The 13,332-nt window shown below is 39.8% G+C and overlaps 1 protein-coding gene across 3 annotated transcripts in view; it reads right to left on the reverse strand.

The window, feature by feature from the left end:
• The window catches only part of LOC309711352 (uncharacterized protein), a 113,141-nt gene that overhangs the window by 62,438 nt on the left and 37,371 nt on the right, over positions 1 to 13,332 (reverse strand). Inside the window, exons 5-6 of one of the 3 annotated variants that reach the window (XM_082541618.1) lie at positions 9,926 to 10,060; positions 9,466 to 9,546 (exon numbers count right to left, since the gene is read on the reverse strand). The exons of 1 other annotated variant lie outside the window; for it this stretch is intronic. In XM_082541618.1, coding sequence (XP_082397744.1) covers positions 9,466 to 9,546; positions 9,926 to 10,060 — 216 coding nt within the window. Of the gene's footprint in view, positions 1 to 1,394; positions 1,532 to 9,465; positions 9,547 to 9,925; positions 10,061 to 13,332 lie in introns of those variants that run through there. One more of the 3 variants, XM_082541620.1, reaches the window with a different exon arrangement.

Here is a 13,332-nt window from a genome sequence, read left to right on the forward strand (position 1 = left end):
TTATGGCAGGTGTTCACAGGGCATAATTAATGGCTATCTACACAAAGCTCAAGTCTCAGGAGGCATATGGAGCTGACAGTAATAAGAAATCTATGGGGGCCTCACAGCCTGACAAAGATGCTGCAGGCTAGAGTGCTATTATCAACACACATGTGCACGCACACACAGACAATGAAGACTTGCTCCTACAAAGGCTAATCAAATGGCAAGGTCCATAAATCTCGCTAAGACACAGGTATGCAGACAAGACATAAGGCGAGGCAGGCACTACAGTGTGTGTGTGTGTGTGTGTGTGTGTGTGTGTGTGTGTGTGTGTGTGTGTGTGTGTGTGTGTGTGTGTGTGTCATGTGCATACAAGTCAGAGTGTGACTTCACTGCAGCTCAGCAGGTCAAGTGCGTGGCATTAACGGTGTCACGTTCAGGGATTTTAGAACCAGCGGGACCACCCATGTTAGAAATGGTACATTTAGTTGTGATCAAAGCATCCACCAGTTCAACAGTGGTGGTCTGGGAATGTACAATAAGATCATAAAGAATTATGGAGAAGAGGAGAAATACCTAAACTTTTCTTGCACAATAAAACTGCTCTCCAGCCTACTAAGTACTGGTAGCTGGATTTGCCAGATGACCAGAAATGCTCTCTCATGGAGGCCAACACAGACACTAGCCCTTGTGAATAACTCTCACATCCACAACAATATAAAAACAGATAATAAAATAATAAAATAACCAACAGAACATTTCTAAATGGGCAATGACTGTCACTAATGTTCCCATGAATCATAGTTTTCACAAAAAATGGTGCATTGATGTTCAAATTTTCCTTTGTTTTTAAGTAGTTTGAACCCTCCACAGAGAGTTAGCCAGGCAAACCATAAACCATGCAGGGGTACATCTGTCTAATGCAATGTTCTGAATCCAAGAAAGTGACCAAGGGGTCTATCTTTTCTACTAAATGTTCTCATCATTAATGCAAATTGTTTCCGTTACATATGAAAGATCCCTGATTTGAGACCAGGAGAAGAGGCTGAAGGGTCACCGGAAAGTGTATTCCACGTGCTGTTCACAAGCCTGGATAAATGTGAGAATGAGAATCTCACTATACTGTTTAGTGTTACTAAAAAAAAAATTCAAGCGTGTTTAAGCATAAGACAAATAATTAAAGAGTTAAGGTTTTAGAAGGTTGCTTTTATGAGCATCTTTAGGGTATTTATAAGTTGAAAATCACATCAGTTGCAACCTTGAATTAATTAGAACCAAAAGCATCCTCAGCCAAATTAAAAGCACCTCCACACTGAGTGCACTTCACTCCTGTCCAGAGTCTTTGCATCAGAACAGAAAACTCCAAAGAAAAGGTTAAAATCAGTACATGTATGAGCCGTAGTAGGGAGTACCTTTCCATCCCGTCGTCTTTGACCTTGTACATGCAACCCCAATAAATCCAGCAATAGGCATCCCAGGAGCAAGTACCAGCCAACATGGTAGAGCATGACTGCAGGACACTGCGGGTCTGTCTCCACTTGAGCTCAGCTCCAATTGTACACAAAGGCAGACCTCTGCACAGAAGGCTGATCCAGCTCCCAGGAGACACACCCACACACCTACTGGGTACACACTCACCACCCAACCATACAGGTTATATAAATAATACATCTAATCTGGCTCATGAAGAGACTAGCACAGCCAATTAACCCTCAGGGTGGCCTGGGTAACTACTAGTGACCGTAACAACTGCAATATAGGTCCAATTTGAATGTTGAACTCTTGTGAATAATAAATATGTTCTATTCTCTCACCCACAAAATTTCAGAGCAGGCGACGGCTGTTCTAAACTTATTAAATCCACAACATCCAAATTGCCAGCTCTTAACTAACCAAGACTGAGGTTGTGAGTGAACTTCTGATCGCAGCAAGCTATTGGCACTAAACTCAAACCGCAACATCATGGGCAACTAAAAATCTGCTTGAATGAATGCAGTGACTGCTCGTTCCAACCGAGCAGAGCGCGATGAAGGAAAACAGGGATAAGGAAGATGTGAGGGAATCCCCACTGCTTTTGCACATGGTTATAGGCATGCACAATAAAAAAAAAAAAAAAAAAAAAAAAACCTGTGGTGGAATTAGGGGAGGGGAAGCCACAGTTCCCAGATTCAGTGAAATAACCACAGCTGAGAGAACTTGTGAGGGGAAATATTCATTGTGGATTCTCTGAGGTTGGCTTGATTTACATTTATTGTGTCGATGCAGAGAGGAGACCCCGTCTGCATTAAAGTCAAAAACAGCAGGGCACCTCAGTGTCACCGGAAGCATTACTTCATGTCTATTAGGACCAAAAGGCGAGGTGGTCTAGGACAAACAGCGATATAAATAAACAAGAGCAGGGGGAGGTTGATTCAGGGTGAACAGAACCTCTGTGGATGCTTTTGAACTGCGCGGCAGATGTGCAGGCTAGGGGGTAAATCAGTGATCTCTTTTTAATTTTAAACTACTTCCCGGCACATCTTCTTCCTCACCACATAATGGCTTCCAGAGGTCTCTTGTGTCTGCACTGAAAACGCAATTTTTATTGAACTTTAACAGCTGGGACTTGAATCACAGGTATTTCTGCCCTCATGAAAGCTAATGCGCTGATGTAGCACTCGTATAACAAGTTTTCATCACCTAGCATGTAACCATTTATCATCACAGCCTAGATGCCCTGTTCTAAATTACAGATGCGGAGTGGAAAATTATCAGTACGAGCATGTCGGGGCTTCTCGTGTGGAGAAAACGGTTCTGCGCTGCTTAGCGACACAGGGAAAGAAGTGGCTACGGAAACATTTCTTCAATCCTCTGTTTCCATCTCCTCCCTCACTTTCATCCAAGCATCTCTGCTTCCTTTTGTTCTTCACGGTTTGACTTGTCTGTAATTATTTTATATTGGAAACAGTTATAAACCACGCTACGCAGATGAAAAATTATTGCTGGATGTATGCTGACGTGCATAACAGAAAAGCTTGACAGCATGCAGGGCCATCGAGCTGACATAAAAACAAAGAAATATCAATCAGATACACAAAGCATGCTCCCTCATCCTCGCTCTCTAATTAGGCAATATTTGAAAATAGCAAATGTTGCATGCCCTTCACTGAGCCTTTGATGTATCAACAGAAAACAACAGAAAAGCATGCCTTTAGCGCCAAAATCGATCCCACCAGATGATTGTTTTAATATGAATCTAATATGAATATTATGTTAACTTTTTATCTGTTCCAACATATTTGAACTGCAGTGTATCAACAGTTTGGTTGAAGAGACCTCAGTCTTGGAGAGCTTGGAAAGATCTCAAAGTGTTTTGTGAAACAGATTTTATTGACCTTTTGAAGATATGGCTCCAAGTAAATCCTAATGAAGCGATAACTTAACACAAGGGTGAAAAAAAGAGGGAAGCTACCATGTGAACAGTATTGGTTGAAACCTCCGAGGAGTTTCTCAGAGTGTCTCAGATGGCTGCTTGTAACTGGCTTAAATGTGAATTCCATAAACTCCTTGGTTAAAATGCCTACCTATCATTTCAAAAGAAGATTTAAATTAATGCATTATTAGGAGCTTGGCTACTTTACATGACACATACATGCCAAAAGCAACAGCAGACTAGCAGACTGCCAGTTTTGCATCTGCTATTTTTAATGAATAAACTGGAGCTCCTAACCATCCTCCTGCTCTAAGGGCCAATTATATCCTCATTAATGTAATTATCTGACAAACATCACAGCTAGTTTTGTGGTTAATTGTGCTAACAGCCTGTGAAAAAGAAGTTTTGCTGAGTAGATTTCTAGTATTTTTTTAACATGTTACTTAGCACTTATTAACAGGTATCTGCCTCATGCGGGATGCATCTGCTGGTTTGCATATTCAGTTTTCTATGCAACCTTGCTAATGCTAACTGGTAACTTAAAACATGTTTTATTTTTGCTGTTTTCATGATTGTGATTGGTGGCATATGCCAAAACTGATTCCACCCTTTGTAGCGCAGCTTACTTTGTCATGTTTCTCGGGATTTTTGCAACCTGATGCGCAGCCAGCGTGGGCAGGTTGAAGATACAAGCCTATGAGTGCAGGTATTACTGTAACATCTGTCAAGATTTCCTTTCTATTTCAGCTTGTTTTACTCCCAAGTGGCAACATGTATCACTCAGCAGGAGATTGCAATAGGTTGAGGGCACCCCAGCCACCAGTGCAAATGGTGACCGGCTGTGGCGAGGTCACAGTTGACATGTGACACAACTAATATCTAGAACCATTTTAAGTGCATCTATTAGGGTGAAGATGATAAAGGAACGTGAAGTATTCTTGCATGAGAAGATGTTGACTTTCACAATAATGCGATAAGCATGAGAACCAGTGGTTCTCAGGTGTTTTCTGCAAGGAAACACTTCCAGAGAGGTGAAAAAAGTTAATGCAACTGCATGACAGAATCAGCAACAGAATCGCTTTCAAATTCCAAAAATATAAATTCAGTTTAGTTATACTGTATTGTATTTTCCCTTCTGACTGAAGCCTGACTGGCAGCAGCTTTACACCCCACCAGCCACTAAAGAGGCCTCTAGGATGGAAGAGATCAATGATAATTTCCAAACTTTCTGTCCATACAAGTGCACAAACACACACTACAATAGCAATAACCTCCTTAATCACTGAAGAAGTATCTCATGTCCTTATAGGGTTGAATCCAGGCTAACCTGACCATCTTACAGTCTCTTCAGACCAGCTGGATGACCTGGTCTTAGCATTTGTCTTCAGCCAAAGGTCAGGTGTTAAATGAGGGGAAAAGGGAGTTAAGTTGCTACATATGTAAATAAGACAGCAAATCCATGTTAACACATCTGTTCCATCAAAAATATATTTTCATTTATCAACCTAAAATGGGTAATTCATTAACAGGCACACTCCTCAATGCTAAGGCTACGTCATGACATCAAAAATGACACCTCACGTAAAGCAAGCCATTCTCGCCAGTTTAAGCAAGTCATGGAAAAGTGTCAGAATGATGGATCATTTTTCCCAAACCTCTTTGCTTTTGTCTCAGTGGGACAGTTAAAAGCCATTGTTTGACAAGATTTATGAAAGGGGACTTCTCTAGAGACCCTAACGGAAACACTTGGAAGGGACAAGACATGGAACAGGGAACATTAACTCCATAGGCGCGTGTGTGTTTCCCTGCCTGTCTCTGACACTGTTAGGAATCGTGTGTAAGCAGTGCTGTAACTACAAAACCCCTTCAACAAACTGGTTTCAGTTGCCTGGTAACCTTCAACATAGAGAAACAATCAAATGCAAGCTTCGTCATGCTCTCCAGCACTACCTCCTTCTTTCCCCCCTCTTTCTGAAAAATATGCATTTTGCACATGGAAAGAAATCTGAACACATGCCTTCTAGTAGACTATAACGTTGGGAAGCTAATATGTTGATTACTCCAACAATTGATCAGTTGTTTAACCGTGTGGTTCTCTAACTTTTTGCGGGCAGGGAACCCCCACATGCTGAAACATTTTCAGGGACTTCTGTGTAATCCTAACATCAATACAGCAACATTTGGGTTCTTCTGGACTGAAATATTTATCCATGTTCATGAGCTAGCTGACTCACGAGTCAGGTGACACAGCAGCAGGAACAGTTTGAGAAGTTAGTTACATATGCTGCAAGTTTCCATTGGCCCAAAGATGAAGTGGGAGAAAATAAAGAAAGGGAAAAAGATTCACAACTTTCTCATTTTATTATCTGTACATGCACTAATAGCACAGCTTGAACCCATTTTGATGACTACTTCTTTATCCCAATAAAAGTCTGCCCAACAATATAAAACAGCCCTTAAAAACATGCCACAGTACATATCGATGACTTAACATTAAATGTCTTGTACAAGGAAAACTCTGACCTGAGTGATTATGTAAAATAGGTGAAAAACAACATGTGTTCACAATTTGAGAAGCTGTAAATGACAAAGAGAATTTGCAAAACAAAGTAACTCTGACTAATACGGGACAAGTTAATTATAAATTCAAAGCGGTCAGATTACACTCAGGTTAGCGCTGACTTTGTGATTACATGTTTAGCTAAGGCCCATGACCTCCAGTGCCATTTAAAATCTTTGTGCACATTTGAGGTGCTGTACATTGACTGGTTGAAAGCCATGTCTCTAAAGAGAGTACCTGTCAAGGGGGGCCCAGAAGGGACATTCATCAAATCAGGAAACCCCAACAAAGAGGCCCAGCAGTCAGAAATGTTAGGTTTCAAAGACGACTGCAGCAGACCTCAACAAAAGAGAAATAGGTCTTGTTAATGTGTTGCTATATTTACTTTCTTTAGAAATGTATTTTTTTTAAAGAAGGGAAGAGGGACCAGAAGAGAGCCAGAGGCAGCTTTACCACCGCAAGCATGGTTTGCATGGCTATAATGAGAGACAGACAGCAGAAAAAACAATTATATCCTTTATTCTCTGATTTATTGTTACCTACATGATAAGCCGTGATCATCACTCACTTTCACTTGTAGCTAAGTACAGCTATTTAGTTGCACAACAATGCCATGCAAAAATTTCATCAGCAAAAACAAAACAAAAACAAAAAAACAAAAAACTCAAGGATGCAAAGACTTAAACAGATAGAAGAGGACAGAGACATGGAAAACGGAAAGACGGAATCAGACGCAGTAAAAGACAGAAAATAGAAACAGATGAACAGACAGAGAGATAATTACGTGAGAAAATGTGATGCAGCCATATGAAGAAGATTTCAGTGACTATTAAGACTGATCTGGGGCAGCTTGTTCCTGGAAAAAACCCAAAAAGTCCCGACAACACAAAACAGCAGGAGAGGTCTTGGTCATGTACATCATCAAAAAAGAATCCCAATGCCATCCTGATGTAGAAGCTTCTGCCTGGCGGGGCTAGCGTGGCACGGCATGGCCCGTTTGTTTTTTTTTTTCTTAAACATTCAAGGTTGCAGTAGCTTCTCTGGCTATACACTGCTGCATTTTTTAAAGACAAACAGACCCTCACTGATTATTTAAGGTATGTTTTGTATACACAAAAATGTAAATTCAAACCAGCTTTGTTTTTCCTTTGTTTCGAAACATATGTAGCCCTCTTTGTTTTCCTCATATGGTGATTCCAGAAACACGAGCGCCAGTACAGCATTTCAAGAAGTGTTTGGTTCATGTGCGTGAACAATAGTATTTGTATGCACATTTTGGCATCCTAAGGCTGATGTGGGATGTGCTGATGAGATTAAACATTCATCATCACTGACATGATTTTAAACACTGAGCGATCTCAAGTAGAAACAAATGAATCGGCTGGTACAGAGAGTAAGGCGGTTTTATTTGATAAGCAATCAATATTGCAATTAATGTTAACAGTACATTTTCACGTCTAATTACCTTTTAATCACTGCATGGCCAAAAACATATGATGTCTGTGTCTGGCCGTGAACTGATCATTACATGTGTGCTCGCACTCATCACCAACAGTGATTCAACATTCAGTCTACCTGGCCTGTCCTCAAAATTGTCACCAAAGATGAGGAAAATGAAGTTCCTCAAATGGCCACTTGAGGCTGATTCTAAAAGTAAGTTTATCTCCAATATTTACATGTTGTAATGCCCAACTTTACAGCAGAAATAAACAACTCTACAGCCTGGTACTAGACCAGGCTAATTTTACACTTCCTAGGCTGATTTAAGTAATAGATGAGTGCTAACTAGCAAACTATCTGTGAGCTAGGCTTCGCCTTTTGGAGTATTTTTTAATGCAATGATTTGACAGAAAGGTTTGGACTGCTGTGCACTTAACACGTCTTAACTCTTTACTTAGCACGAATTAGCAGCTATCCATCTCTGTCCATACATTTTGTAAATGCAGGTTACTAAACAAGTGGTACAATGTTCACTGCTACATGATTTCTCATTATTTCATCCAAATATGGTCACTTCTGGCTCAGAAAACTAAGGCAACAGCATACAGAGAGTATGAAATATAGACCTAGCTTCCAAGTTGGAAAAGTGAAGCAAACATGAGTAAAAAAAAAAAAAAGAAAAAAAAAAAAAGGTCTTAAATCTGTATTTTTGTGCTGCTGCCAGCAGGAGGCGACTCCTCTAGTTATGAGAAAGCCAGCCTTTGGCTACCTTGATCCATGACATCATTAAGCATTTTCCTGGTGACTCTTCCCAGTTTCTGAAATACGTTGAATAAAACATTATGGCTATGTTCATTGGCTAACTTGTCAGTCACAAGTAGTTAGCTGGGGAAAGTCTGGTTTTCTCAGTTATTTCATTAGATCCAAACTTTGCTTGTCAGATGTGGTTTAAAAACACCAGGACTGCCTCAGTGAAAACCCCTCAAAGCTTCAAAACTCAAAGCTTCATAAAATGCGAATCCACAAACTGGTGAGGGATTTCTTGGTGCCCATATCAATATTTCACATACAACCTATAGTTTGAGCAGTAAGCAGTAAGGAAACAGAACAATATGAGAGATAGTGTTTAGATATTATTTATATAAACAGCAGAGAAAGTTTACAGAATACCAAAAATCCATCAGATCATCCAAAAGCTAATTTACTGGAAATAATCAGGTGACTACTTTAACAACAGGGGGAAATCACTTTTCACACTTCAAATTACTAGTCTGCCTCTTATCAGTGACCCCTAACCCCCTCACTATTCTGTCAAGCTTCTTCACCTCTGCACATAGAAGATGGATGGGGCTCCCTGGCTCCACCCACCTCGGCACGTGTAATGTTGTTCTGCACAAAAGTTGACAGTTTCAGTCCGGTCCTGATGCTCAGAAAACAATACTCTCATTTGAATCCAGATGAGCTGCTGATTACACATAGTATGGGAATCAGCTGTGCTGATTATTACTTCATTTTAATTATTCAAAATAAAACCACTAATCCAATCCCAAACTGCATTTGGTAAAGATCAAAAGAAATGAGCCATTGCTACAATTTATCAAAGCAGACTTTTAGCCTCAGTGAAGGAATGTGGCCTCTTGCAGGCCACAACAAAGGCCAGTGAGCAGACACACACAGTGTCTCACAGATCAAGCACTTAAACACACATATGCAGCGCACACAACCATGTGAAGTGGACCAGTCAGCCAAAGACAGAGGTGGGACTGCTGGATGAGGCCTCTGACGCCTGAGGCTCAGCACAGCATGGCTAATTAATGACAGACTGTTGCAGACTGACGGACTGTTGGTTTCACAGACACAGACACTAATGGCAAAAAAAGAACCTACGTAAACCAGACCAGTGGTCGGTGTATATATACACTGGTTATAAGCTGCCCATAGTCTGTCACTACAGCACTGGGCGACAGCTGTGAAACCAGGTAACTGCACTTTTTCACTGTTTCTAACATGCGAATTAAAAGTGAATTTCTGGTTAACAATTAACAATTAAGACACCCAATATCCTACTTACAGTTCGGTCAAAGCTCAAAAAAGACTTGTCCTTTGCATCCCCCAGCAGGTTCTCCAGGTCATTGGAGGACAACAGTATATTCTGTGTGGAAACAGAGGCAACAATTTCTAAATAAAAAAACCACAATCAAAGACTGTTCAAGCCTGCACTGATGAACAACCAAACACTCACGAGTTGTTAAATTCACCAGACTGGATCAAAACCACAGGAGTCAGTGCAGTTTTTATTTTAAATCCTCTGGTGATCTTTCATATTGCTTATATTAAATTATATAGCAGTGCGTGCTGTCAGTGAATTAACTGCAGGAGCCTGAGCGTTTGTGTTGTGGGCTTCAAAAGACATGGATGGCTTCACCTTAAATACCTCAGTGACATGTTTGAGGGCTGCTGTGTATACAAGTCAAAAGAAAATGTTCCTGATTTAATTTCTTTTGCCGTTTCTTTAAATCAGCGTTCCTCACCTGCAGCGGGTTGTTGGTGCGTGGTAAGCGGGGAGGCTTAGGAGCAGTGACACTGCAGAGGGGTGGGTGGTGGCTACAGTGCTGCTGGGCAGCATCTGGATCTCCCATCAGGAAGGCCAGCTGTCGAAGATGACCCTGCACAGAGAAAGTAAAGCGCAACCAAACATGCAGTCTGAAAACACAACGTCAAAAAAGTAAATGTCTCTTCATGTCCTGCTTGTTATCCCTGTGAAATATCAGTTTGGATAGCCTGACATACTAGAAGTTTAACTTAATTTACCTATAACCGAAATGTGGTGATATTAAGTTGCAATATTTGAAACAACAAAATCAAAATATTTTAATATTCATTTTCAAAAAACTTTTCCTCATCTATGTTACATGTGATGAAGAAAGCTTTTAAGGAAATCTGAGAAGCCTAAAATTACCATGCCAAGTTCTAGCTCACTTCTACAGAGGAACATTATTAAGGATCCTAACTGGAAGCATTACAAACTGGAATGGGATGTCCATGACTAAATACCAGAAGGCACTGAAACTGCCCAGAAGATCACCAACACCCATCTACTGAGCATTAGTGATACTGGTGAGGTAAGACATCTGCAGAGAGCCTGAGGCACACTAACAATCAACAGTCACCCCTGATGCTATCCAGCAAAGCATACAGAAGCTTCTACTGCCAAACGGCCAGACATTAGAACATACTCCACCATATTTATGTATTCCTTTAAAATGTTGTCAAAAGAAACTTTACATCTGCAGTTTTAATTATACAATCTTGTATTGCAGAAATATTCAGCAGCACTTCAATAACTACACCTGAACATGTAGCAACAACCTGCTTTGTGATAAACTTTAGTCCGATGAAAGTGAGAAGTTCTACATCTCAGGAGTGGAAGTATCACAGCATTTTAACAAGAGTTAGAGTTTTTTTTTAACAAAAAGTAACAAGTAATGTTAAGGACCCCAATACAGAATGTGAAGATAATGAAACCCAAATGAACAGACAAAAGCCGTCAGGTGAACACACACACACACACACACACACACACACACACACACACACACACTCTTTACTGCAGGTCATGCATTTCACTGCAGTTCCCAGGGTCCTTTTCCAGTGAATCTCCGTCAGGCCAAGCAAGAAAAACAAATCATGAGCAAACCTCTGTCCTCAGGCTATGTTAATAAGAGTGTGATGGTAGGTGAGAGCATGCCTCTGTGTTTGTGTGAGTGCAGCATGGCATAAGTTCCGTTGTTTAGGAGATAGATGCCCATGACTTTGAGACTTACTGAACCTAAAGTAAGTGAAACCATACATGAATGTTTACAATACATGTAGAAATTACATTTCTTATGCAAATTTCTCGTTGTTTATCCAAATGAAAGCAATGAAGTCCAGGTCCATTTTGGAAAAAGTAAAATGCATTTTAACAAGCTATTTGATCTCAGCTGCTTACAGAAGAAAAGTAAGAGACACACAGTCTGTAAGGACTTTAAGGAAAATCCATCTGAGAAATGTTATGTTTTATTTAACACAGACCTGTGTTACTGTATATAAAGAGATAGTTTTAGAGATGTTTCATGTCCTCTGAAGAAGAACCAAATCTCAAGTACCTCCGTTAGAAAAATCCCATGATGACCTTGAAATAGACAGGGGATCAAACAACATATGTCTGTTAAACAGATGCATCTGCAGTACATTTTCATGAAGGACAAATATTTCTATTAATGTAATTGGTGATTGAAATATACAACAGACTTTTCTTCAAAAACCAAATGCAGCTGTCACTCCTGGATCTTTACAATGTAGCCTAAAGTATGCAGCGTGTGCATAACTAAAGCAATCATGTACAAGTAATCAAATCCATTTTAAGAGCACACACTTTTGCACTTAGCAAATAACAGATCATTTTGTTTATTTACAGCACAAAGCAAAGCACCCAGAAATTCCTGTTTCAACATGCCACACATTTTGCCTCCCTTTAAAATCATTTTTTTTATGAGAACCTAATCCAGAACAAACAAAATTATTCTGAGAAGCTCTACTCATGCTGCACTGGATGGCAGTAATAGTTGCATATAAGTGCAGAGTTCATTAATATATGGTTTCACTGTGTCGAACACAAAAGATTGTCCAGAGATAAGACTGTCAGCACCTCAGGGATCTGTCGTCGTGGGATAGATGGATGGAAAATCCATTTTAATTGTTGCTAAAAACAAATCCAGATGCTACCTCTATAACGCTCGTCCTCACCCCCACTGTGATGCAGTCACTGCCTGCTCTAATCCTCAAGCTATATCCACAAAGCTTGTTATAGCAACTAATATCCACAATGCATTACGGGCCATCAAAATGCTCTTGAGATGCTCACATAAAAGTTTAAAGAACCATCAATGTCACATTTGATAACACAATTCTTAGGAGAAGCCCAGCAGGTGAATGAAAATAAGGAAGCACAGATTAGTGGGGAAAAGAAACAAAACGCAAAAAAGGTATCAAGAAAACAATTAAAAAAAAAAAAAAGAGACATCAGCAAACCAAAGATCAAAGACTGAACAGAGGCACACATCCTAAATGAACACCAGGCAGAAGGATAATAAGACACAGGTTAACTAAATCAAGACAATTAAAAAAAAAAAAAAAAACACGAAAAACATTAAAAACACAGAAGCCCACTTGAAAAAAATAACCTTCGAAATGGTTAACTGGTTGAAAGAGGTCAAAATCAGAGAGCACAGAGGAAGATGCAGAAAACAAAGAAAGCAGAAAAGGCTGAAGAACGTTTTAGCAAAACAAAAGCTAAAGTGAAAACAATCATAGAAGCTAACACCATAAAAACAACAGTGTGACGATGAACAGATCTCCTGAAGATTTGGTTTGGATATCTATCAAGCGAGCTTCCCGTCAATGACTAATACCACTGATTAATCACCAGAACAAGTCCACATGTTTCTGGATCAATTGCATACATCCACATGCTGAATCCATCCATTTTAGTCTGTTTTGGATGCATGAAACACAATAAAATAAATGCAAAAACAAAACATGAACAGTACATGCTTTAGTCAATATACAAGCATGTCTATAGAAAGTTTCTCTGTTTCCAAGCATCTTTGGGTCTGTGATGAAAAGATACATGGGTGGAATGTGTGCTCCTTTCTTTGCTGTTTACTTGTAGAAGGATGAACAGGAATGCATGACTTTTCAAAGTAAAAGAAAATCAACCTACATCACACATGGCCATCTATTTGGAAATAGTTGCTTTAATCTGTTCGTTGCATAGCAAAGTTGTTATTCATATGAAGTGCAACAAGAAACAAATAATAAAACAAATAAATAAAATGCTTTAAATCTAAACAGGACCAATCATACCGGATATTGTCAGGGTCTATGTACAATAAAC

Source organism: Aulonocara stuartgranti (assembly GCF_965226115.1).
Source record: "Aulonocara stuartgranti genome assembly, chromosome: 7".
NCBI lineage: Eukaryota > Metazoa > Chordata > Actinopteri > Cichliformes > Cichlidae > Aulonocara > Aulonocara stuartgranti.